Source organism: Elephas maximus, chromosome 9 (assembly GCF_024166365.1).
Source record: "Elephas maximus indicus isolate mEleMax1 chromosome 9, mEleMax1 primary haplotype, whole genome shotgun sequence".
NCBI classification, from domain to species: Eukaryota; Metazoa; Chordata; class Mammalia; order Proboscidea; family Elephantidae; genus Elephas; species Elephas maximus.
In genome coordinates, this window is record NC_064827.1 from 25,532,047 (window position 1) to 25,555,578 (window position 23,532).

The 23,532-nt window shown below is 38.0% G+C and overlaps 1 protein-coding gene across 7 annotated transcripts in view; it reads left to right on the forward strand.

Annotated features, from left to right (window-relative positions):
- Window positions 1-23,532, forward strand: part of CCDC171 (coiled-coil domain containing 171) — a 419,844-nt gene that overhangs the window by 7,336 nt on the left and 388,976 nt on the right. For all 7 annotated transcript variants that reach the window (XR_007518562.1, XM_049894821.1, XM_049894820.1 and 4 more), the window contains exon 3: window positions 8,988-9,123. Coding sequence is in view for 6 of the 7 variants with exons in the window: in XM_049894821.1 (XP_049750778.1) it covers window positions 8,988-9,123 (136 nt within the window). In the remaining variant the exon portion in view is untranslated. The remainder of the gene's footprint in view (window positions 1-8,987; window positions 9,124-23,532) is intronic.

Below are 23,532 nucleotides of genomic sequence, written 5' to 3' on the forward strand. Positions count from 1 at the left end.
CTATGAATATTTGCATGTAAGTTTTTGTGTGGACTATGTTTTCATTTTTTGGGGCAGATTACTAGGAGTAGCGTTGCTGTGAATTTTTATTTTTATTGTGCTTTAAGTGAAAGTTTACAAATCAAGTCAGACTCTCATACAAAAATTTATAAACACCTTGCTGTATACCCCTAATTGCTCTCCCCCTAACGAGACAGCACACTCCTCTCCTCCACTCTCTCTTTTCTTGTCCCTTCGGACAGCTTCTGACCCACTCTACCCTCTCATCTCCCCTTCAGACAGGAAATGCCAACATAGTCTCACGTGTCTAGTTGATCCAAGAAGCTCATTCCTCCCCAGTATCATTTTCTATCTAATAGTCCAGCCCAATCCTTGTCTGAAAAGTTGTCTTTGGAAATGGTTCCTGTCTTGTGCAAACAGAAGGTCTGGGGACCATGACCTCCCGGATCCTTCTAGTTTCAGTCAGAGCATTAAGTCTGGTCTTTTTATGAGAATTTGGGGTCTGCATCCCACTACTCTCCTGCTCCTTCAGGGGTTCTCTGTTGTGTCCCCTGTCAGGGTAGTCTTCGGTTGTAGCCAGTTACAATCTAGTTCTTCTGGTCTCAGGCTAATGTAGTCTCTGCTTTATGTGGCTTTTTTTGCCTCTTGCGCTCATAATTACCTTGTGTCTTTGGTGTTCTTCATTCTCCTTTGATTCAGGTGGGTTGAGACCAATTGATGCATCCTAGATGGCTGCTTGCTAGAGTTTAAGATCCCAGATGCCACTCTCCAAAGTGGGATGCAAAATGCTTTCTTAATAGATTTTATGATTCCGATTGACTTAAATATCTCCTGAAACCATGGTCCCCAAACCCCTGCCCTTACTACGCTGGCCTTTGAAGTGTTCAGTTTATTCAGGAAACTTCCTTGCTTTTGATTTAGTACAGTTTTGCTGATCTCTCCTGTATTGTATATTGTCTTTCTCTTCACCTAAAGTAGTTCTTGTCTACTATCTAATTAGTGAAAACCATCTGCCTCCCTCCCTCCCTCCCCCATCTCATAACCATCAAAGAATATTCTCTTCTTTGTATAACTGTTTCTTGAGTTCTTATAATGGTGGTCTTATACAATATCTGTCCTTTTGCAACTGACTAATTTCACTCAGCATAATGCCTTCCAGATTCCTCCATGTTATGAAATGTTTCACGGAATCATCATTGTTCTTTATTGATCCGTAATATTCCGTTGTGTGAATACCCCACCATTTATTTATCCATTCATCCATTGATGGGCACCTTGGTTGCTCCCATCTTTTTGCTATTGTAAACAGTGCTGCAACAAACATGGGCATGCACACATCTGTTTGTGTAAAAGGCTCTTATTTTTCTAGGGTATATACCAAGGAATGGGATTGCTGGATTCTATGGTAGTTCTGTTTCTGGCTTTTTAAGGAAGGACCAAATCGATGTCGAAAGTGGTTGTACCATTTTGCATTCTGACCAGCAGTGTATAAGTGTTCCCATCTCTCCACAACCTCTCCAACATTTATTAGTTTGTGTTTTTTGGATTGATGCCTGCCTTGTTGGAGTGAGATGGAATCTCATTTTAGTTTTGATTTGCATTTCTCTAATGGCTAATGATCGTGAGCATTTCCTCATGTATCTGTTAGCTACCTGAATGTCTTCTTTAGTGAAGTGTCTGTTCATATCCTTTGCTCATTTTTAAATTGGGTTGTTTGTCTTTCTGTGGTTGAGTTTTTGCAGTAACATGTAGATTTTAGAGATCAGTTGCTGATCGGAAATATCATAGCTAAAAACTTTTTCCCAGACTGTAGGTAGTCTTTTTACTCTTTTGGTGAAGTCTTTGGATGAGCATAGGTGTTTGATTTTTAGGAGCTCCCAGTTATCCGGTTTCTCTTCTGCATTGTTAATGTTTTATATACTGTTTATGCCATGTATTAGGGCTCCTAACGTCCCTATTTTTTCTTCCATGATGTTTATCATTTCAGATTTTATGTTTAGGTCTTTGATTCATTTTGAGTTAGTTTTTGTGCACTGTGTGAGGTATGGGTCTTGTTTCATTTTTTTGCAGATGGATATCCAGTTATGCCAGCACCATTTGTTAAAGAGACTGTCTTTTCCCCACTTAACTGACTTTGGGCCTTTGTCAAATATCAGCTGCTCATATGTGGATGAATTTATGTCTGGAATCTCAATTCTGTACCATTGGTCTATGTATCTGTTGTTGTACCAGTACCAGGCTGTTTTAGCTCCTGTGGTGGTATAATAGGTTCCAAAATCAGAGTGAGGCCTCCCACATTGTTCTTCTTTTTCATTAATGCTTTACTTATCTGGGGCCTCTTTTCTTTCCATATGAAGTTAGTGATTTGTTTCTCCATGTCATTAAAAAATGTTATTGAAATTTGGGTTGGAATTGCATTGTACCTATAGATGGCTTTTGGTAGAAAAGACATTTTTACAATGTTAAGTCTTCCTATCCGTGAGCAAGGTATGTTTTTCCACTTAAGTAGGTCTTTTTTGGTTTCTTGCAGTAGTGTCCTATAGTTTCCTTTGCATATGTCTTTTATGTCTCTGGTAAGATTTATTCGTAAGTATTTTATCTTCTTGGGGGCTACTGTAAATGGTATTGATTTGGTGATTTCCTCCTCAATGTTCTTTTTATTGGTGTAGAGGAATCCAACCGATTTTTGTATGTTTATCTTATATCTTGATACTGTGCTGAACTATTAGTTTTAGTAGTTTTCTTAAGGATTCTTTACGGTTTTCTGCATATAAGATCATGTCATCTGCACATAGAGATACTTTTATTTCTTCCTTACCCATCTGGATGCCCTTTATTTCTTTATCTAGCCGAATTGCTCTGGCTAGGACCTCCTGCACAGTGTTGAATGAGAGTGGTGATAAAGGGTATCCTTGTCTGATTCCTGGTCTCAAGGGAAATGCCTTCAGGCTCTCTCCATTTAGGATGATGTTGGCTGTTGGCTTTGTATAATGCCCTTTATTATGTTTGAGAAATTTTCTTTCTATTCCTATTTTGCTGAGAGTTTTTATCATGAATGGAAGTTGAACTTTGTCAGATGTCTTTTCTGCATTGATTGATAAAATCATGTGGTTCTTGTCTTTTGTTTTATTTATACAGTGGGTTACATTAATTGTTTTTCTAATGTTGAACCATCCCTGCATACCCTGGTATGAATCCCACTTGGTCATGGTGAAGTATTTTTTTGATAATGTTGTTAAATTCTATTGGCTAGAATTTTGTTGAGGATTTTTGCATCTAAGTTCATGAGAGATATAGGTCTGTAATTTTCTTTTTTTTGTGGTGTCTTTACCTGATTTTGGTATCAGGGTTATGCTGGCTTCATAGAATGTGTTTGGGAGTGTTCCGTCCTTTTCTATGTTCTGAAATATCTTTAACACTAGTGGTGTTAACTCTTCTCTGAAAGTCTGGTAGAACCCTGCAGTGAAGACGTCTGGGTGAGGTTTTTTGTTGTTGGGAGCTTTTTGATTACCTTTTCAATCTCTTCTTTTGTTATGGGTCCATTTAGTTGTTCTTCGTTTGTTGTGTTAGTTTAGGTAAGTAGTGTGTTTCTAGGAATTCATCCATTTCTTCTACGTTTTCAAATTTGTTGGAGTACAATTTTTCATAGTAATGTGATATGATTCTTTTAATTTCAGTTGGGCCTGTTGTAATATCGCCCATCTCATTTCTTATTTGGGTTATTTGCTTCCTCTCCTGTTTTTCTTTTGTTGATTTGGCCAATGGTTTATCAATTTTGTTAATTTTCTCAAAGGACCAGCTTTTGGTCTTGTTAACTCTGCCAGTTTTTCTGTTTTTTGTTTCATTTAGTTCTGCTGTCATTTTTATTATTTCCTTTCTTCTAGCGCATGAAGGTTTCTTTTGTTGCTGTCTTTCTATTTGTTCAAGTTGTAGGGATAATTCTTTAGCCCTTTCTTCTTTTTGGATGTGTGTGTTCATTGATATAAATTGAATTGACCTCTGAGCACTGCTTTGGTTGTGTCCCAAAGGTTCTGATAGGAAGTATTTTCATTCTCATTGGATTCTATGAATTTCCTTATTCCATCCTTAATGTCTTCTATAACCCAGTCTTTTTTGAGGAGGGTATTGTTCAGTTTCCAAGTGTTTGATTTCTCTTCCCTGCTTATTCTGTTATTGATTCTTACTTTTTTGGCCTTATGGTCAGAGAAGATGCTTTGTAATATTGCGATGTTTTGGATTCTGCTGAGGCTTGCCTTATGACCTGATACGTGGTCTATTCTAGAGAATGTTCCATGTGCACTAGAAAAGAAAGTATACTTGGTTGCTGTTGGGTGGATTGTTCTGTATATGTCTATAAGGTCAAGTTGGATGATTGCGGCATTTAGATCTTCCATGTCTTTATTGAGCTTTTTTGTGGATACCCTGTCCTTCACTGAAAGTGGTGTGTTGAAGTCTTCTACTATTATTGTGGAGCTGTTTATCTCACTTTTCAATGCCGTTAGAGTTTGTTTTATGTATCTCGTAGCCCTGTCATTGGGTTCATATTTAATATCGTTATATCCTCCTGGTATATTGTCCCTTTAATCATTATATAGTGTCCTTCCTCATCTTTTGTGGTGGTTTTAACTTCAAAGTCTGTTTTGTCAGAAATTAATATTGCCACTCCTGGTCTTTTTTGATTGTTATTTGCTTGATATATTTTTTCCATCTTTTGAGTATTATTTTGTTTGTGTCTCTAAGGGGTGTCTCTTCTTGGCAACATATGGATGGATGGTGTTTTTTAATCCATTCTGTCACTCTCTGTCTCTTTATTGGTGCATTTAGTCCATTTACATTCAGGGTAATTATGGATAGGTATGAATTTAGTGCTATCATTTTAATGTCTTCTTTTGTGTGTTGTTGACCGTTTCTTTTTCCAGCATAATTTTTTGTGCTGAGTAGTTTATCTTTTTGTATTGTCTTTTCCTATTATTCGTTCTTGATTTTGTTTCTGCTGAGTCTGTATTTTTTTCTTGTATTTTATTTTGTTGAGTAGGATAGTCAGTCTCCTTTGTGGTTACCTTAATATTTACCCCTATATTTTTAAGTTTAAACCTAACTTTTATTTTTTTATATCTCCTTGTCTTCCTGTCCATGTGGAAAATCTGTGACTACATTTCTTAGTCTCTATCTTTTCTATTATTTTAATGTTGTCTTTTTTTACATAATGACATTGCTGTTTCCCTGTTTTGAGCATTTTTTTATATTGACTTATTTTTGTGGTTTCCCTGTTTGGGTTAACATGTGATTGCTCTGTCCAGTGTTCTAGTCTTGGGTTGATACCTGATATTATTGATTTTTTAACCAAAGAACTCCCTTTAGTATTTCTTGTAGTTTTCATTTGGTGTTTATGAATTCCCTAAACTTCTGTTTATATGGAAATGTCTAAATTTTCATATTTGAGAGACGGTTTTGCTGGATATATATTCTTGGTTGGCAATTTTTTTCATTCAATGCTTTATGTAAGTTATCCCATTGCCTTCTTGCCTGGATAGTTTCTGCCGAGTAGTCTGAGGTTATTCTTATTGACTCTGTAGGTGACTTTTTTTTTATCCCTAGGTGCTCTTAAAATTCTCTCTGTATCTTTGGTTTTAGCAAGTTTCATTAGAGTATGTCTTAGTGACTGTCTTTTAAAATCTACCTTATGTGGAGTTTGATGAGCATCTTAGATAGATATCTTCTCATCTTTCACTATTCCAACAAATCTCCAACAATTCTGTCTGTATTTTATGGTAACCCACCCTGCTCTGGCACTCCAGTCACTCATAGGTTATTTCTTTTGATAGAATCCCAAATGATTCTTAAGTTTTTTTTTTTTTTTAATTCTTTTATGTGATTTTTCTTTAAATATATTGGTGCCAAGTGCTTTATCTTCAAGGTCATCAATTCTGCCTTCCACTTGCTCGATTCTGTTCCCCTGACTTTCTATTGAGTTGCCCAATTCTGTAATTTTATTGTTAATCTCCTGAATTTCTGATTGCTGTGTCTCTATTGATTCTTGCAGCTCATTAAGTTTTTCCTCATGTTCTTGAATAACCTTTTTAATTTCAACTGTTTTATCTTTGTGTTCCTTGGCTTGTTCTGCATGTTGCCTGATCTCCTTTCTGATGTCTTGAAAAGTTCTGTATATTAATCTTTTGAATTCTGCATCTGGTAATTCCAGGAAGCCACCTTCATCCAGAAGATCCCCTGATTCTCTGTGTTGAGAGCTTATTGAAGTGATCATGGTCAGTTTCTTTATGTGTTTGATATTGACTGTTGTTTTTCAGTCATATATAAGTTGTCATATTAGTTTATTTTATATTTGCTTACTGTGTCCTAGCTTCTTGTTTTGATTTGCTCAAGTGAGTTGCTGTAGTGAGCTAGCTTGATTATTTTTGCTTTTGGAGCTGTGACGTCCTGTCACCAGGTGGCTAGAGCTGTTATCAGGTATATGAGCTTATGAGTTCATTCACTTTTCTTGTGTGTCTTCAGCTCAGGTGTCCAGGTAGCTGGTCATCAAGTGTGTGATACAGTCTCTGTCATATAGTCTTAGAGGGACAGGGGTGTTTGGTGTACGTACCGGTATCTGATTGCAGCAAGGGGTCACACTCTGAACAAGACATGAGCTAAGAACCGTCCCCTAGGTGTCTCTGAGGAAAATTCCTCCCTGTTCCCTAGAGTGTACAGATGGCTGGGTTCTGCAGATGGACCATGGGCACCCAATGCTTTTGGTTGTAAGGGGTTGGAGGTACCGGTTATCCTTGGACTCCTGTTGTGGGTGGCTGGGTGACCAGAATGGAGCCACCAGTCCTTAGGCCCCTGATGTGGGTAGGGGAGGACCCTGTTTAACAGGCAAAGTGGTGTAAAATATTAAACATCCACCTTGCCACTGCACAGCTCAAACAGTTGTAGTCTGCCAGCAAGGGCCTATTCTCCTGAAATACGTGCACACAGGTCCATGAAGGGGGCAAAGGTATTCAAAGTCCACGGGCTGTTTATGCCTGGACAGGAGCCGCTTCTGTCCTGAGCCCCCCTGGTTAGTGGAGCTGGGAAGTTATACTTTCCCCAATTGTGAATTTATTCCTTCTGCAAGGCTGGGAGCATGGCTCAGGGAGTTCAAATGAGCCTATCTCAAGCCAAGGGAAATCAACAGCCACTGAAGCTGGCTTGTGGGTGGGACGTGCGGTAAAATATACGCAAGTACCTAGCTTTTGCCAAGAGTGCCATTCTTTTCTGGTTTTGGAGGTGTGAGTAGGCTGTGCAGCTGGCACTTTCTCCCAGAGGGAACTGTGGTTGAACACTACTACTGGCCCTCCACAGCCATTCCCGGGAATGGTGCCTGAGGGATCCCAGCGATTCAGGTCTGGCAACTCCTTTATGCTTCTGAACTGCCTCTCTCTCCCCTTGCCGCAGAGACCGTTTTCTAATTTTGCCTTTGATATTCAGGGCTCCTAGCTTTTCATAAATATAATCGTTTCACTTGACTTTTCGGATCTTTGTTGTACGAGGTATCACCAGAAGCGTCTGGCTATTCCGTCATCTTGGCCCCGCCTCACGTTGCTGTAAATTTATGTTAAAATCTTTGAGGAACTCCCAATTGTATTTTAAAATGGGTGGATCATTTTTCTTTCCCACCCCAATGTATGAGAGTTCTGCTTTCTCCACATCCTTACCAACACTTGTTATTGCTTTAAGATTAAATAAGTAAAATGCTTTAGAACAATGCTTGCAAAATAATAAGGCTATTTTTTATTAGACATTTTTATTTTCTCATTCTGCAACTCTATTTAGCTGTTAGACCTTAGGCATCTAGTTTTTTTGTATTTTCTGTTTTTCGTCTTTCTACTTTCTGGGAGGTTTTTCTTTATTTAAGTTTTCATTTTTTGTTTCCAATAGTTTTTTTTTCATTTTTCTTGTTCTCTGAATATTTCATTTTTTAAAAAACTTTCTTTTGTTGTTGCCGAGTATACAGGAAAGCATATACCAATTCATCAGTTTTTATATGTACCATTTAGTGATAATGATTACATTCTTCAAGTTGTACAATCATTCTCTTGCTCTTTTTGTGAGTTGTTATCCTCCTTTAACATAAATTTACTGCCCCCTAAGAATCCTGTCTAATCTTTCAAGTTGCTGTTGTCAATTTGATCCCATATAGGTAGTTCTTAAAAGAGCATAATGCTCAAGGCAGACATTTTTTTTTTTTACTACTTAAGCTAAATTATTGTTTGGTTTTAAGAAGGCTTGAGGGGATGTTTTTGGTTTAAGGTTTAAAGATTGTCTCAGCAGTAGTTTCCAGGGGTGTGTTGAATATTTCATTTTTTTAATGGCATCCAGTTTTTTTTATGGATGTTATTATCTTCTCCTGTTTGTTTTAAGGATATTAATGGTGGTTTTCTTCTTTTTTTTTTTTAAACGTTATCTTCTCCCTGTCTAGTCTTCGAGGTCTCCTTCCCTGTGTTTCATTATTTTTGGCTTTGGTCTTTCATATTATGCTTCTTAAATGTCTGGTGATCCCTTTGCTCTGTGCTTGTATTTGGTAGTAAAACCCAATGCTATCTTGTTGATTCTGACTCATAGCAACCTTATACGGCAGAGTAGAACTTCCCCATAGGGTTTCCAAGGCTGTATTCTTGAGTACAGAAGCAGACTGCTGCAGTTTTTTCCCATTAAGCGACTGGTGGGTTCAAAACGCCAACCTTTTGGTTAACGACCTAGTGCTTAACAACTGTGCCGACAAGCCTCCTTATATTTAATAGTAAGGGCCTAGAAAGGACAACTGGAAGCTTTATATGAGGCTTTGTGTTGTGACATCCCCTGTAGGGCAATCTGGTTAGGCTGTTTTGCTGGAGAACTGCTACCCTTAACGTTTTTAGTTCTTTTTCCGCCTTGCTAGTTAGATATATCAGAAATACTTTGAAATGTACTTAATAAGAATTATATTTTATTATGTTCTCATTTTATAGATCGAAGATTGCTTCATCTGATGTAAAACAAATGCTTAAAAGTGAATCAGACTTGGATATTACTGCTGATCTCCGAAAGAAACTCCATCGAGCTAAGAAAGAAAAATTAGAAATAACAACTAAGCACAATGCAGAGGTAGAATTTATTTTTCCTTTCAAATGTTGGAAGTAGAGTTTGATTATATTAGGTTCCTTTGATATTATAGACACCAGATTTAGCTTTATCATCATAGGATTCTTGTGTTTAAAAAAGGGAATAGTAAACATGATTTTTTTGTACAATGGAATATGTGTAGGAGTGGTAAAGTACAAATTTAACAAATTGTTATGTGTATTTATATGTTGCCTTAGATTTCTTTTAATTATGGGTCCAACTTGGTAATAAATATTAATTGGTGAATGTGTTCGATTACTGAAGGATTTGCAAATTGCATATTTTTGAAATTGTAGCATAGGTTCCTTTCTAGCCTCAATCACAGAATAATCTCTAAAAAATTAAAAAAAAATCTTTTTAAATAAGTAATTCGATTATAGAATTTTTAATCATAGTGCAATTAATAAATTATCTTAATTTCCTTTTGTTTTATTATATCGTTAGATTTTTTCTTTACTACCGTGTATGTTTTGTTTGGGTTTACTGTGTAAAAAAAAAACAGTGTATGTTTTGTTTGGATTTACTGTGTATGCGTGTGTATTTTTTTCCATGTGTGTATGCACGTATATTCCAAGTACAACAGTTACCTTTTCTCTGAGATAATTCATGAATTATATGTTCATATTTCTTTGGTGTGTTCTGTTCTTTCTCCCTTTTTTCTACTGAAATCTTGATTATTCTTAACCTCAGGTTAGGTAGCCTAGTAGAGTGGAAAGAATATATGGAGTTACACAGACCTGGACTCAATTTCTGGCCATTCCATTTATAAGATGTGTAACTTTGGGCTAGTTATTTATATTATAAATTATTGGCTTCTCATTGTGAAGTGCTGGTCCCAAAAGGTTGTTGTGATGATTAAGTGAAATAATGTTTGTAAGGAGTCTGTGCACTGTAACAGTAGCTGTAATATATTGAAAAGTAAACATAAGTAATGTGTTTTCTTTCCTTTTTGCTAAGTTCTGATGCTGTACTTTTGGGAAACTTTTTTAAAGTCTCCCTAAATTAATCTAATTACTCCTTTCTTTGTTCTCCGGTAACACTTGGCTGTTATAGCTATTTTAGGACTAAAATAGAGTTTGAAGGAGTGCCTGGTGGATTCAAACTGCCGAACTTTTGGTTAGCAGCCATAGCCCTTTACCACTGTGCCACCAGGGTTTCTGAGAAATGAATATATGACAGTTTTATATGTATTTTTTAGTGACACTCAAGGTAATTTTTTAGTTGTAATTGAAGAAATTGCTTCTATTTTTATTGTAATATTACATAATGAGTATAAAGTGGTATTTATTAAATGTGTAATTGCTTATAAACTCTAAAACTCATTTTTTAAAAGAAAATGTACATTTCACTTGAGAGTATTAGTGTCATGCCAATCATTCATCTATTAAATATATTCTCTCGTATATATTTGTCATTGTGATTGGATTTGTCTTAGCAGAACACACTATTTGATCAAAATGTTTTGAAGTATGTGCTCACATTAAATAGATACGAAATTATCTCAGGGAAGGAAAAGAATATTCTCAACTCCAGGTTTATATTTTACTAGTAATTCTGTATTTTTTTTTAACATTTTATTGTGGTTTGGGTGAAAGTTTACAGAGCAAATTAGTTCTCCATTCAACAGTCTGTACACATTTTGTTGTGTGACATTATTTAGAATCCCCTCAATGTGACAGCACTCTACCCACTTTCTCCCTGAGTTCCCTGTTTCCATTTGCCCACCTTTCCTTTCCCTTCTTGCCTTCTGAACTTTGTTTTTGGGCAAGTGCTACCCTTTGGATCAGGTATGGTTGATTGTTCTGACGAGCATGCTCCTCATGGATGTTATTGTTCACTTTATAGGCCTGTCTGTTGTTTGGTTGAAATGTGATCTCTGGAGTGGGTTCAGTTCTAGGTTTGAAGAATGTCTTAGAGTCCTAGTCTCAGGGGTTCTACCGGTCTCTATTAGACCAGTCAGCCTGATCTTTTTTATGAATTTGAATTTTGTTCTACATTTTTCTCCCACTGTGTCCAGGACCTTCTATTGTGATCCTGATCAGAGTGGTATTGATAGCTGGGCACCATCTAGTTCTTCTGGTCAGGCTAGTGGAGACTGTGGCTCATGTAGTCTGTTAGTCCTTTGGACTGTTGTTTCCTTGAGACTTTGATTTTCTTCACTCATCATTGCTCTGGACAGGAAGAGACCAACAGCTGTATCTTAGATGATCGCTTGCAAGCTTTTAAGACCCCAGTCACTACTCACCAAAGTAGGATGTAGAACATTGTTTTTGTGGACTGTGTTATGCCAGTTAACCTAGATGTCCTAAGCCCACAAGCCCAACAACTCTGTCCCTCAAGGTGTTTGGTTATGGCTAGGAGGTTTTCATAACTGTGCCCACTGTGTGCTCTACTGTGTGCTCTACTGTATACATGGATATATTTGTAGCAAATACAAATGCATATTTTGAAATATCCTGTGCCAAACCTATATACAGTGTGCTCGTGTGCGTACTCCAATACACCATCCCACATCTGTTCAGCTTACATATATCTACCATTGTATCCACTCATAGTTTATTGTTTGACTAATCATTCTTATTGTCTCAATTTTTTGTATTGATAATTTTACTCATGTAGTAATTTTTTTTAGCTATATAATCTTCAAATATGCCCTTCACAAAGCAAGACAGAAAGAGATGAAATGATTTAAAAAAAACTAAGGCCAAATATTTTGCCTTATCAGATAAACCTAATGTTAACATACATTATGTTGGGTGATTGGTACAAAATATATTTAACATGATTTCTCTGGGAATTTTATTGTCATGGGTTCGTGGACAAGTTACTAATCTTTCTGAGCCTCAGTTTCCTTTGAGAGTAATAGAACTAATAGATTCCTGTAGCTGCCGTTGTTGTTAGGTGCTGTCCAGTGGATTCTGACTCAGCAACAGAACGGAACACAGCCCAGTCCTGTGCCATCCTTACAATTGTTACATTTGAGCCCATCGTTGCAGCCGCTGCATCAGTCCATCTCGGCGAGGGTCTTCTGTCTTACCAAGTATGATGTCCTTCTCCAGGGACTGATCCCACCTGATAATATGTCCAAAGTAGGTGAGACGGAGTCTTGCCATCTTTGCTTCCAGGGAGCATTCTGGCTATAATTCTTCCAAAGCAGATTTGTTCGTTCTTTTGGCAGTCCCTGGTATATTCAATATTGTTCAGCAGCACTATAATTCGAAGGCAGCAATTCAGTCTTCTTATTCATTGTCCACCTTTCCATGCATATGAGGTGATTGAAAATACTGTGGCTTGGGTCAGGCACCTTAGTCTTTAAAGTAACATCTTTGCTTTTTAACACTTTAAAGAGATCTTTTGCAGCAGGTTTGCCCAATGCAGTGTGTCATTTGGTTTTGTACTGCTGCTTCCATGGGAGTTGATTCTTAGTCCAAGTAAAATGAAATCTACGACAACTTCAGCATTTTCTCCATTTATCATGATGTTGCTTGTTGGTCCAGTTGTGAGGATTTTTGTTTTCTTTGTGTTGAGGTGTAATCCACACTGACATCTGTAGTCTTTGATCTTTATTAGTAAGTGCTTCAAGTCCTCTTCACTTTCAGCAAACAAGGTTGTGTCATCTGCATATCGCAGGTTGTTGATGAGTCTTCCTCTAATCCTGATGTCCTTTTCTTCTTCATATAGTCCAACTTGTGGAATTATTTGCTCAGCAAACAGACTGAATAAATATGAAAGGATATAACTCTGACGCACACCTATCCTGATTTTAAACCAAACAGCATCCCCTGTTCTGTTTGAATGACTACCTCTTGATCTATATATAGGTTCTGCATGAGTACAATTAAGTGTTCTGGAATTCCCATTCTTTACAATATTATCCATAATTTCTTATGATCCACGCAGTCAGATGCCTTTGTATAATCAATAAAACACAGGTACTCATCTTTCTGGTATTTTCTGCTTTCAGTCAATATCCATCTGACATCAGCAATGATATTTCTCATTCCACATCCTCTTATGAATCCAGCTTTAATTTCTGGCAGATCCCCGTCAATGTACTGCTGCAACTGTTTTTGAATAATCTTCAGCAACATTTTACTTAGGTCTGATATTAATTTCCACATTCTGTTGGATCACCTTTCTTTGGAATGGGTACAGGTATGGATCTCTTCCAGTCAGTTGGCCAGGTAGTTGTCTTCCAAATTTCTTGGCATAGACGAGTGAGTACCTCCATCACTGCATCCATTTGTTGAAAAAGTTTAATTGGGGAGGCGGGGCCAAGATGGCGGAGTAGTCAGATGCTTCTGGTGATCCCTTTTACAACAAACACCTGAAAAAAACAAGTGAAACAATTATATTTATGACAAGTTAGGAGCCCTGAACATCAAAGGCAAAGTTAGAACACAGACTGAGCATCAGGGAGAGGGAGAGGCAGCTCAAAAGCAGAGAGGAGTTGCCAGACCTGAATTGCAGAGAACCCTCAGGCACCATTCCCTGGAGCTACCACAGTGGGGCTGGTGGTAGCATTCTGAACGTGGTTTCCTCAGTGAGAGACAGCCAGTCACACAGCCTACTCACACCTCCGAAAACAGAGAAGAAAGGCACTCTTGGCAAAAGCTAAGTACTTGCGTGTATTTTGCTGCGCCCCCAGCCCCCAAGCTGGCTTCAGTGGCTGTTGATTTTCCTGGGCCTGAGATAGGTCCTGGTGAGAGCTCTGAGCCATTCTCTTGGCCTTGGAGAAGGAATAAATTCACAACTGGGGGAAAAGATAATCTGCTGCCTCCACTAAGCTGGGGAGCTCAAGACAGAAGCGGATCCTGTCCAGGCATAAATGGTCTGGGGTCTTTGAATACCTTTCTCCCTTGCAAGGACCTGTGTGGGCCTATTTTAGGAGAATGGGCCTTTGTTGGCCGACTGCAACTGTTTCAGCTGTGCGGTGGAGAGGTGGGTGTTTGATGTTTGACACTGTTTTGCCTATTAAACAAGGTCCTCACCTACACACATCAAGGGCCTAAAGACTGGTGGCTCTACCCATGTCAGCTATCCACCTGTGACAGGGGTCCAAGGATAATGGGTACCTCCCAGTCCTTAAAGCAAAAAACACTGGGTGCCTATAGGCTGCCTGCATAACCCACCCATCTGGGTGCTTTAGGGAACAGGGATGAACTTTCCTCACAGACACTTGGGGGACAGTTGTCAGCCCCCTGCCTTGTTCAGAACGTGACCCCCTGCTGGAACCAGATACCTGTACCTACACCAATCCCCCCTACCCCTCTAAGACTGTAGGACAGAGCCTGTACCACATACTTGATGACCAACTACCCGGACACCTGAACTGAATCCATACAAGAAAAGTGAATGGACTCCTAGGCTCATATACCTGGTAATGGCTCTAGCCATCTGGTGACAAGACGTTAGAGCTTCAAAGGTGAAAATAATCAAGCTAGCTCATTCAAGTAGCCTATTTGGGCATATCAAAACAAAATAAAGCAAGAAGCTAGGATACAGTAAGCAAACCTAAAATAAATATGATAACATAGATGGCTTGGAGGCAACAGTCAATATCAAATCACATAAAGAAGCAGATCGTGATCACTTCAACAAGCTCTGAATACAAAGAAGCAAGGGATATTCTGGATGAAGGTACCTTCCTGGAATTACCAGATGCAGGATACAAAAGATTAATATACAGAACTCTTCAAGACATCAGGAACGAGATCGGGAAGATCAGTCAAAATGCAGAAAAAGCCAAGAAATGCAAAGATAAAACGGTTGAAGAATTAAAAAAGGTTATTCAAGAACATAATGAAAAATTTAATAAGCTCCAAGAATTCATAGAGACACAGCAATCAGAAATTCAGAAGATTAACAATAAAATTACAGAATTAGACAACTCTGTAGAGAGTCAGCTAAACAAGAGGTTGGCAGTTCAAATCTGCCAGCTGCTCCTAGGAAACTCCATCGAGCAGTTGTAGTCTCTCTCATAGGGTCACTATGAGTCAGAATTGACTCGATGGCAGTGGGTATAGAGAGACAAAGGAGTAGAACTGAGGAAGTAGGAGGCAGAATTGGTGAGATTGAAGATAAAACACTTGGCACCAAAATATTCAAAGAAAAATCAAGAATTAAAAAAAAATGAAGAAACCCTGAGAATCATGTGGGACTGTATCAAGAGAAATAACCTATAAGTGATTGGAGTACCAGAACAGGGAGGGATAACACAGAGTACAGAGAGAATTGTTGAAGATTTGTTGACAGAAAACTTTCCTGATATCGTGAAAGATGAGAAGATAATTATCCAAGATGCTCATCAAACTCCACATAAGGTAGTTCTCAAAAGAAAGTCTCCATGACATAATCAAACTTGGCAAAACCAAAGATAAAGAGAATTTTAAGAACGGCTAGGGATAAGTGAAAAGTCACCTACAAAGCAGAGTCAATAAGAATAAGCTCAGACTACTCGGTAGAAACCATGCAGGCAAGAAGGCAATGGGATGACTTATATAAAGCACTGAAGGAAAAAAATTGCCAACCGAGAATCATATATCCAGCAAAACTGTCTCTCAAATATGAAGGCGAAATTAGGACATTTCCAAATAAACCGAAGTTTAGGGAATTCGTAAAAACCAAACCAGAGCTACAATAAATACTAGAGGGAGTTCTCTGGTTAGAAAACCAATAATATTAGATATCAAGCCAAGACTAGAATACAGGAAACAGCAATCAGATATCTGCCCAGCTAGGGAAATCACAAAAATAAATCAAGATAAAGAAATGCTCAAAACAGGGAAACAGCTATATCATAATGTAAAAGAAGGCAACATTAAAACAATAAAGAGGAACAAAGAAATTGCATAGATTTTTCATATGGAGAGGAAGTCAAGGCGATATAAAGAAATAAAAGGTAGGTTTAAACTTTGGAAAATAGAGGTAAATATTAAGGTAACCATAAAGGAGACTAATATTTCTACTCATCAAAATAAAATACAAGAAAAAAAAGACTCAGCAGAAACAAAATCAAAAACAATAAAAGGAAAAGACAATATATAAACTACTCAGCACGAAAAATTAAGTGTGAAAAAGAAACTGTCAACAACACACAAAAGAAGACATCAAAATGACAGCAGTAAGCTCATACCTATCCGTAATACACTGAGTGTGAATGAACTAAATGCACCAATAAAGAGAGTGGCTAATGGATAAAAAATACATTCCATCTATATGCTACCTACAAGAGACACACACACAGACTTAGAGACACAAACAAACTGAAACTCAAAGGATAGAAACAAATATAGCAAGCAGACAACAATCAAAAAAGATCAGGAGTGGCAATATTAATTTCTGACATAACAGACTTTAAAGTTAAATCCACCACAAAGGATAAGGGAGGTCACTATGTAATGATTAACGTGACAATGTACCAGGAGGACATAACCATATTAAATATTTATGCACCCAGTGATAGGGCTGCAAGATACATAAAACAAACTCTAACAGAACTAAAAAGTGAGATCGACAGCTCCAAAATTATAGTAGGAGGCTTGAACACACCACTTTTGGTGAAGGACAGGACATCCAGAAAGAAGCTCCATAAAGACTCGGAAGATCTAAATGCCACAACCAATCAACTTGACCTCATAGACATGTTTAGAACAGTCCACCCAACAGCAGCCAACTATACTTTCTTTTGTAGTGTACATGGAACATTCTCCAGAGTAGACCACGTATCTGGTTACAAAGCAAGCCTTAGCAGAATCCAAAACATCGAAATATTACAAAGCATCTTCTCTGACGATAAGGCCGTAAAAGTAAAAATCAGTAACAGAAAAAGCAGGGAAGAGAAATCAAACACTTGGAAACTGAACAATACCCTCCTCAAAAATGACTGGGTTATAGACAACATCAAGGATGGAATAAAGAAATTCATAGAATCCAATGAGAATGAAAACACTCCCTATCAGAACCTTTGGGACACAGCAAAAACTGTGTTCAGAGGTCAGTTTATATGAATAAATGCATGCATACAAAAAGAAGAACAGGCCAAAATCAAAGAATTAGTCCTACAATGTGAACAAATACAAGGAGAGCAACAAAGGAAACCCTCAGGCACCAGAAGAAAGCAAATAATAAAAATTATAGCAGAGTTAAATGAAACTGCGAACTGAAAAACAACTGAAAGAGTTAACAACATCAAAAGCTGGTTCTTTGAGAAAATTAACAAAATTGATGAACTATTGGCCAGATTGACAAAGGAAAAACAGGAGAGGAAGCAAATAACTGGAATAAGAAATGAGATGGGCGAGATCACAACAGACCCAACTGAAATTAAAAGAATCATATCAGATTACTACGAAAAATTGTACTCTAATAAATTTGAAAACCTAGAAGAATGGATGAATTTCTGGAAACACACTACCTACCTAAACTAACACAAATAGATGTAGAACAACTAAATAAACCTATAACAAAAGAAGAGATTGAAAAGGTAATTTAAAAACTCACAACAAAAGAAAGCCCTGGCCCGGACAGCTTCACTGGAGAGTTCTATCAACTTTCAGAGAAGAGTTAACAGCACTACTACTAAAGGTATTTCAGATCATAGAAAAGGATGGAATACTCCCAAACTCATTCTATGAAGCCAGCATACCCCTGATACCAAAACCAGGTAAAGACACCACAAAAAAGAAAATGACAGACCTATATCCTTTATGAACTCAGATGCAAAAATCCTCAACAAAATTCTAGCCAATAGAATTCAACAACATATAAAAAAAATAATCCACCCTGACCAGGTGGGATTTATACTAGGTATGCAGGGATGGTTCAACATTAGAAAAACAGTTAATGTAACCCACCATAGAAATAAAACAAAAGAAGAACCACATGATCTTATCAGCTGATGCAGAAAAGGTATTTGACAGAGTTCAACACCCATTCATGACACAAACTCTCAGCAAAATAGGAATAGAAGGAAAATTCCTCAACATAATAGAGGCAATTTATAGACAGCCAACAGCCAACAGCCAACATAATCCTAAATGGAGAGAGTCTGAAAGCATTCCCCTTGAGATCAGGAACCAGACATGGATGCCCTTTATCATCACTCTTATTCAACACTGTGCTGGAGGTCCTAGCCAAAGCAGTTAGTCTAGATAAAGAAACAAGGGGCATCCACATTGGTAAGGGAGAAGTAAAAGTATCTCTATTTGCAGATGACGTGATCTTATACGCAGAAAACCCTAAAGAATCCTCAAGAAAACTACTGAAACTAATAGAAATGTTCAGTAGAGCATCAGGATACAAGATAAACATAAAAAAATCAGTTGGATTCCTCTACACCAACAAAATGGACATTGAAGAGGAAATCACCAAATCAATAGCATTTACAGTAGCCCCCAAGAAGATAAAATACTTATGAATAAATCTTACCAGAAACATAAAAGACCTATACGAAGAAAACTACAAGACGCTACTGCAAGAAACCAAAAGAGACTTACCACAAAAAAAACCAAACCCACTGCCGTCGAGTTGATTCCGACTCATAGAGACCCTATAGGACAGAGTAGAACTGCCTGATAGAGTTTCCAGGGAGCGCCTGGTGAATTCGAACTGCTGACGTCTTGGTTAGCAGCCGTGGCAGCTAACCACTACGCCACCAGGGTTTCCAAAGAGACCTACATGAGTAGAAAAACATGCCTTGCTTATGGATAGGAAGACTTAACATTGTAAAAAGGTCTATTCTACTAAAAGTAATCTATAGATACAACGCGATTCTGATCCAAATTCCAATGACATTTTTTAATGAGATGGAGAAACAAATCACCAACTTCATATGGAAGGGAAATTGGCCTCAGATAAGTAAAGCATTATTGAGAAAGAAGAACAAAGTGGGAGGCCTCACACTACTTGATTTGAGAACCTGTTATACCGCCACAGTACTCAAAACGTCCTGGTACTGTACAACAACAGATACATAGTCCAATGGAACAGAATTGAGAATCCAGACATAGATCCATCCACATATGAACAGCTGATATTTGACAAAGGCCCAAGGTCAGTTAAATGGGGAAAAGAATATCTTTAACAAATGGTGCTGGCATAAATGGATATCCATCTGCAAAAAAATGAAACAATACCCATACCTCACATCATGCACAAAAACTAACTTAAAATGGATTAAAGACCTAAATATAAAATCCAAAATGATAAAGATCATGGAAGAAAAAGTAGGGACAATGTTAGGAGCCCTAATACATGGCATAAACAGTATACAAAACATTACTAACAATGCAGAAGAGGGACCAGATAACTGGGAGCTCCTAAAAATCAAACACCTATGCTCATCCAAAGACTTCACCAAAGAGTAAAAAGATTACGTACGGACTGGGAAAAATTTTTTAGCTATGACATTTCCGATCAGCACCTGATCTCTAAAATCTACATGTTACTGCAAAAACTCAACCACAAAAAGACAAATAACCCAATTAAAAAATGGGCAAAAGATGTGAATTGACACTTCACTAAAGAAGACATTTAGGTAGCTAACAGATACATGAGGAAATGCTCATGAACATTAGCCATTAGAGAAATGCAAATCAAAACTACAATGAGAGTTCATCTCATTCCAACAACAACAACAAAAAAGGCAGGTGTTAATCCAAAAAATACAAAATAATAAATGTTGGAAAGGTTGTGGAGAGACTGGAACATTTATATACTGCTGGTGGAAATGTAAAATGGTACAACCACTTTGGAAATCTATTTGGTGCTTTCTTAAAAAGCTAAAAAATAGAACTAGCATAGCATCCAGCTATCCCACTCCTTGGTATATATCCTAGAGAATTAAGAGCCTTTACACAAATAGGTATATGCACACCCATGTTCACTGCAGCACTGTTTACAATAGCAAAAAGATGGAAGCAACGAAGGTGCCCATCTATAGCTAAATGGATAAATAATTTATGGTATATTTACACAGTGGAATACTATGCATTGATAAAGAACAATGATGAATCTGTGAAACATTTCATAACATGGAGAAATTTGGAACGCATTATGCTGAGTGAAATTAGTTAGTTGTAGAAGGACAAATATTGTATAAGACCACTATTATAAGAACTCAAGAAATAGTTTACATAGAGAAGAAAATATTTTTTGATGGTTATCAGAGTCAGGATGGAGGGAGGGATAGGTGCATTCACTAATTAGATAGTAGACCAGAACTATTTTAAGTGGAGGGAAATACAACAGACGATACAGGAGAGGTCAGCACAACTGTACTAAACCAAAAACAAAGACGTTTCCTGAATAAATTGAATGCTTCGAAGGCCAGTTTAGTCAGGGTGGGGGTTTGGGGACCATGGTTTTAGGGGACATTTAGGTCAACTGGCATAATAAAATCTGTTAAGAAAACATTCTGCATCATGCTTTGGAGAGTTGCGTCTGGGGCCTTAAATGCAAGGAAGCAGCCATCTGAGATGCATCAACTGGTCTCAACCTACCTGGAGCAAAGGGGAATGAAGAACACCAAAGACACAAGGTAATTATGAGCCCAAGGTACAGAAAGGGCCATATAAACCAGAGACTACATCAGCCTGAGACCAGAACTAGATGGTGCCTGGCTACAATCGATGACTGCCCTGACTGGGAACACAACAGAGAACCCCTGAGGGAGCAGGAGAACAGTGAGATGCAGACGTCAAATTCTCGTAAAAAGACTAGACTTAATGGACTGACTGGGACTAGCAGGACCCCAGAGGTCTTGGTCTCCAGACCTTCTGGTAGCCCAAGACAGGAACTGTTCCCAAAGCCAACTCTTCAGACAGGGATTGGACTGACTATGGGATAGAAAATGATACTGGTGAGGAGTGAGTTTCTTGGATCAAGTAGACACATGGGACCATGTGGGCAGCTCCTGTCGGGGGGAGATGAGAAGGCAGAGGAGGTCAGAAGCTGGCTGAATGGACATGAAAATAGAGGGTGGCGAGGGTGTGCTATGTCATTAGGCAGAGAGCAACTAGGAGTATATAGCAAGGTGTATATAAATTTTTGTATGAGAGACTGACTTGATTTGTAAGCTTTCACTTAAAGCTCAATACAGGTAAAAAAACAAGCTTAATTTGTCTTCTGTCATTTCCTTGAGCTTTGTTCTTTACCAGTGCAGTTTGGACTTCTTTTTATTAGTATTTGTTCTTGATCGTATGTTATTTCCTTAAATTGTTGAATGTTGATGAATTCTTTTTTGTACAGCAACTCTATTCCATCTTCTTTTGATGCTTCCTGCATCATTCAATATTTTGTCCATAGAATTCTTCAGTATTGCAACTCAAGGCTTGAATTTTTTCTTCAGTTCTTCCCGCTTGAGAAATGCCAAGCGTGTTGTTTGCTTTTGGTTTTCTGTCTCCAGGTCTTTGCACATTCATTATACTACTTTTTCTTCCCATGCTGCCCTTTGAAATCTTCTGTTCAGCTCTTTGACTTCATCATTTTTCCACTCGCTTTAGCTAGACGACATTTAAGAGCAAGTTTCTGAGTCTGCTTACATCCATTCTGATCTTTACTTTCTTTCCTGTCTTTTTAATGGCCTTCTGCTTTTTTCATGTACGATGTCCTTTATATCATCCCACAACTCCTCTGCTCTTTTTCGGTCATTATTGTTCTGTGCTTCAAATCTATTGTTGTGACATACAAGATTTGCATTATATTTCTATCATACTGTGCTGCTTTTGAAGGCTGTCCATCTATTTAATTTGTAGGTATACCATGATCAGTGAAACATCACCAGAAATACCTAGAGATCAAAATGCTATGATTGTTCCTGTACTCCTGCTGCCCAGTACAGTAACTGTGCTCACCATGTCTGTAATGGTTAAGTCCCGCCACTTGGCCTTTGCTGCTCTGAAATTCTATCATTGCCATTGAAATTGGGGAGCCCATCTCATTGGTGACATATCCCATCATTATCTTCACTGTCTACTATTATCTCTCACAGTGTTTATCGGCGCATAGACATAAGACATTGTGAGGCCTTCAGTGGCTGTGTATCAAAAATGTATGATAAAATGATTTCTTTCAGGGTATCTAAGGAGCAGTAAAATTGCTGATTAAAATAACAAGAAATGTTATATGACAGTTTTATTTGTATTTTTAGTGTACTGCCCACTCTGATGCATTTTGCAGCATTTTAATGACGGAAAGTATTGTTCTTTTGCCCCAGAAGAGGGTATAGTTGGGAAAAAGGGAGGTGGTTGCACATAATAAAACTACTCTCATCTCTTTAAATGTCCAAATTGTGTAAGGAAAGTACTGGCATTTTGACCTCATTAAATGGTTGTAGGCCAAATGTTGACTTGAATTTGCAGTCATCTATCCAAGCAAACGTTTGTTGTTGTTGTTCATTGCTGTCTAGTTGACCCTGACTCATGGCAACCCTAGGTGTGCAGAGTAGACTGAACTCTATAGGGTTTTCAAGTCAGTGATGACCTTTCAGAAGCAGACTGTCAGGCCTTACTTCTGAGGTGCCTCTGGGTAGGTATGAACTGCCAACCTTGTGGTTAATTGTCCAGCACTTCTATTTGCACTACTCAGGTACTCCTTAAGCAAACATTTAGAGCTAGCTTATTAAATCCAAATCAGGCCTACACCTGTTCTCCAGGTTCCTGCTAATATAAGAGTTGCAAGATATTTCAATAGTTTTGCTACGTAAGCTGTTTTCTCCTGGAGTAGACTATGCATTTCTTCTCCCATGGCGTACTGAGATCTGAGTCTGTCTATAGTGACAGCGGTGGAGATGGGTTTTACAAATCCTCCTGCAAGGCAGCTGCTTCAGGCATGGTTCATTACTAAGTCTTCCAGCAAAGGAAGGCAAGTTACTTCAGACAGAGAGGAGAGCCAGCTTTTGTTGGTAAAGGATGTTCAGGCAAGATTTAGGCTTCAAGGTTTTCAGACTTGTCTAAGTCCAAAAGCCCTCATCCCTTGTCCTTCCTTCCTGCCTAATGCCCAGCCAATACTATCTTAACATCAGAAACTTGGTAAGGCTCTTCTTTCAATTTGTGTTCTAATTCTGCATTCCCCATAATTAAATTATGGTTCTGGTCCCTAGCCTTGTCTGCCCTGCGGCTATAAGAAACATGAGATTCTTTTCAGGTTGCTGTAGAAGTTCCCTGGTTTTCTATTGTCTTGAGCTGAGATTCTAAAGCCCTGAGATTATCATTTTGTTTTTGCAAAATCCGTGGTATTGTCAGATTTAGCCTTCCTACTCCACAAGCCTTATAGTAAACACTACTGACATAACCGGTCAAGTGCAAGGGTTACTTCATTTCCCAAAGGTTTGCCTTCAACTGGTATTTCATCATAAACAATTGCACATAATAACTTAAGCAATTGTGATTT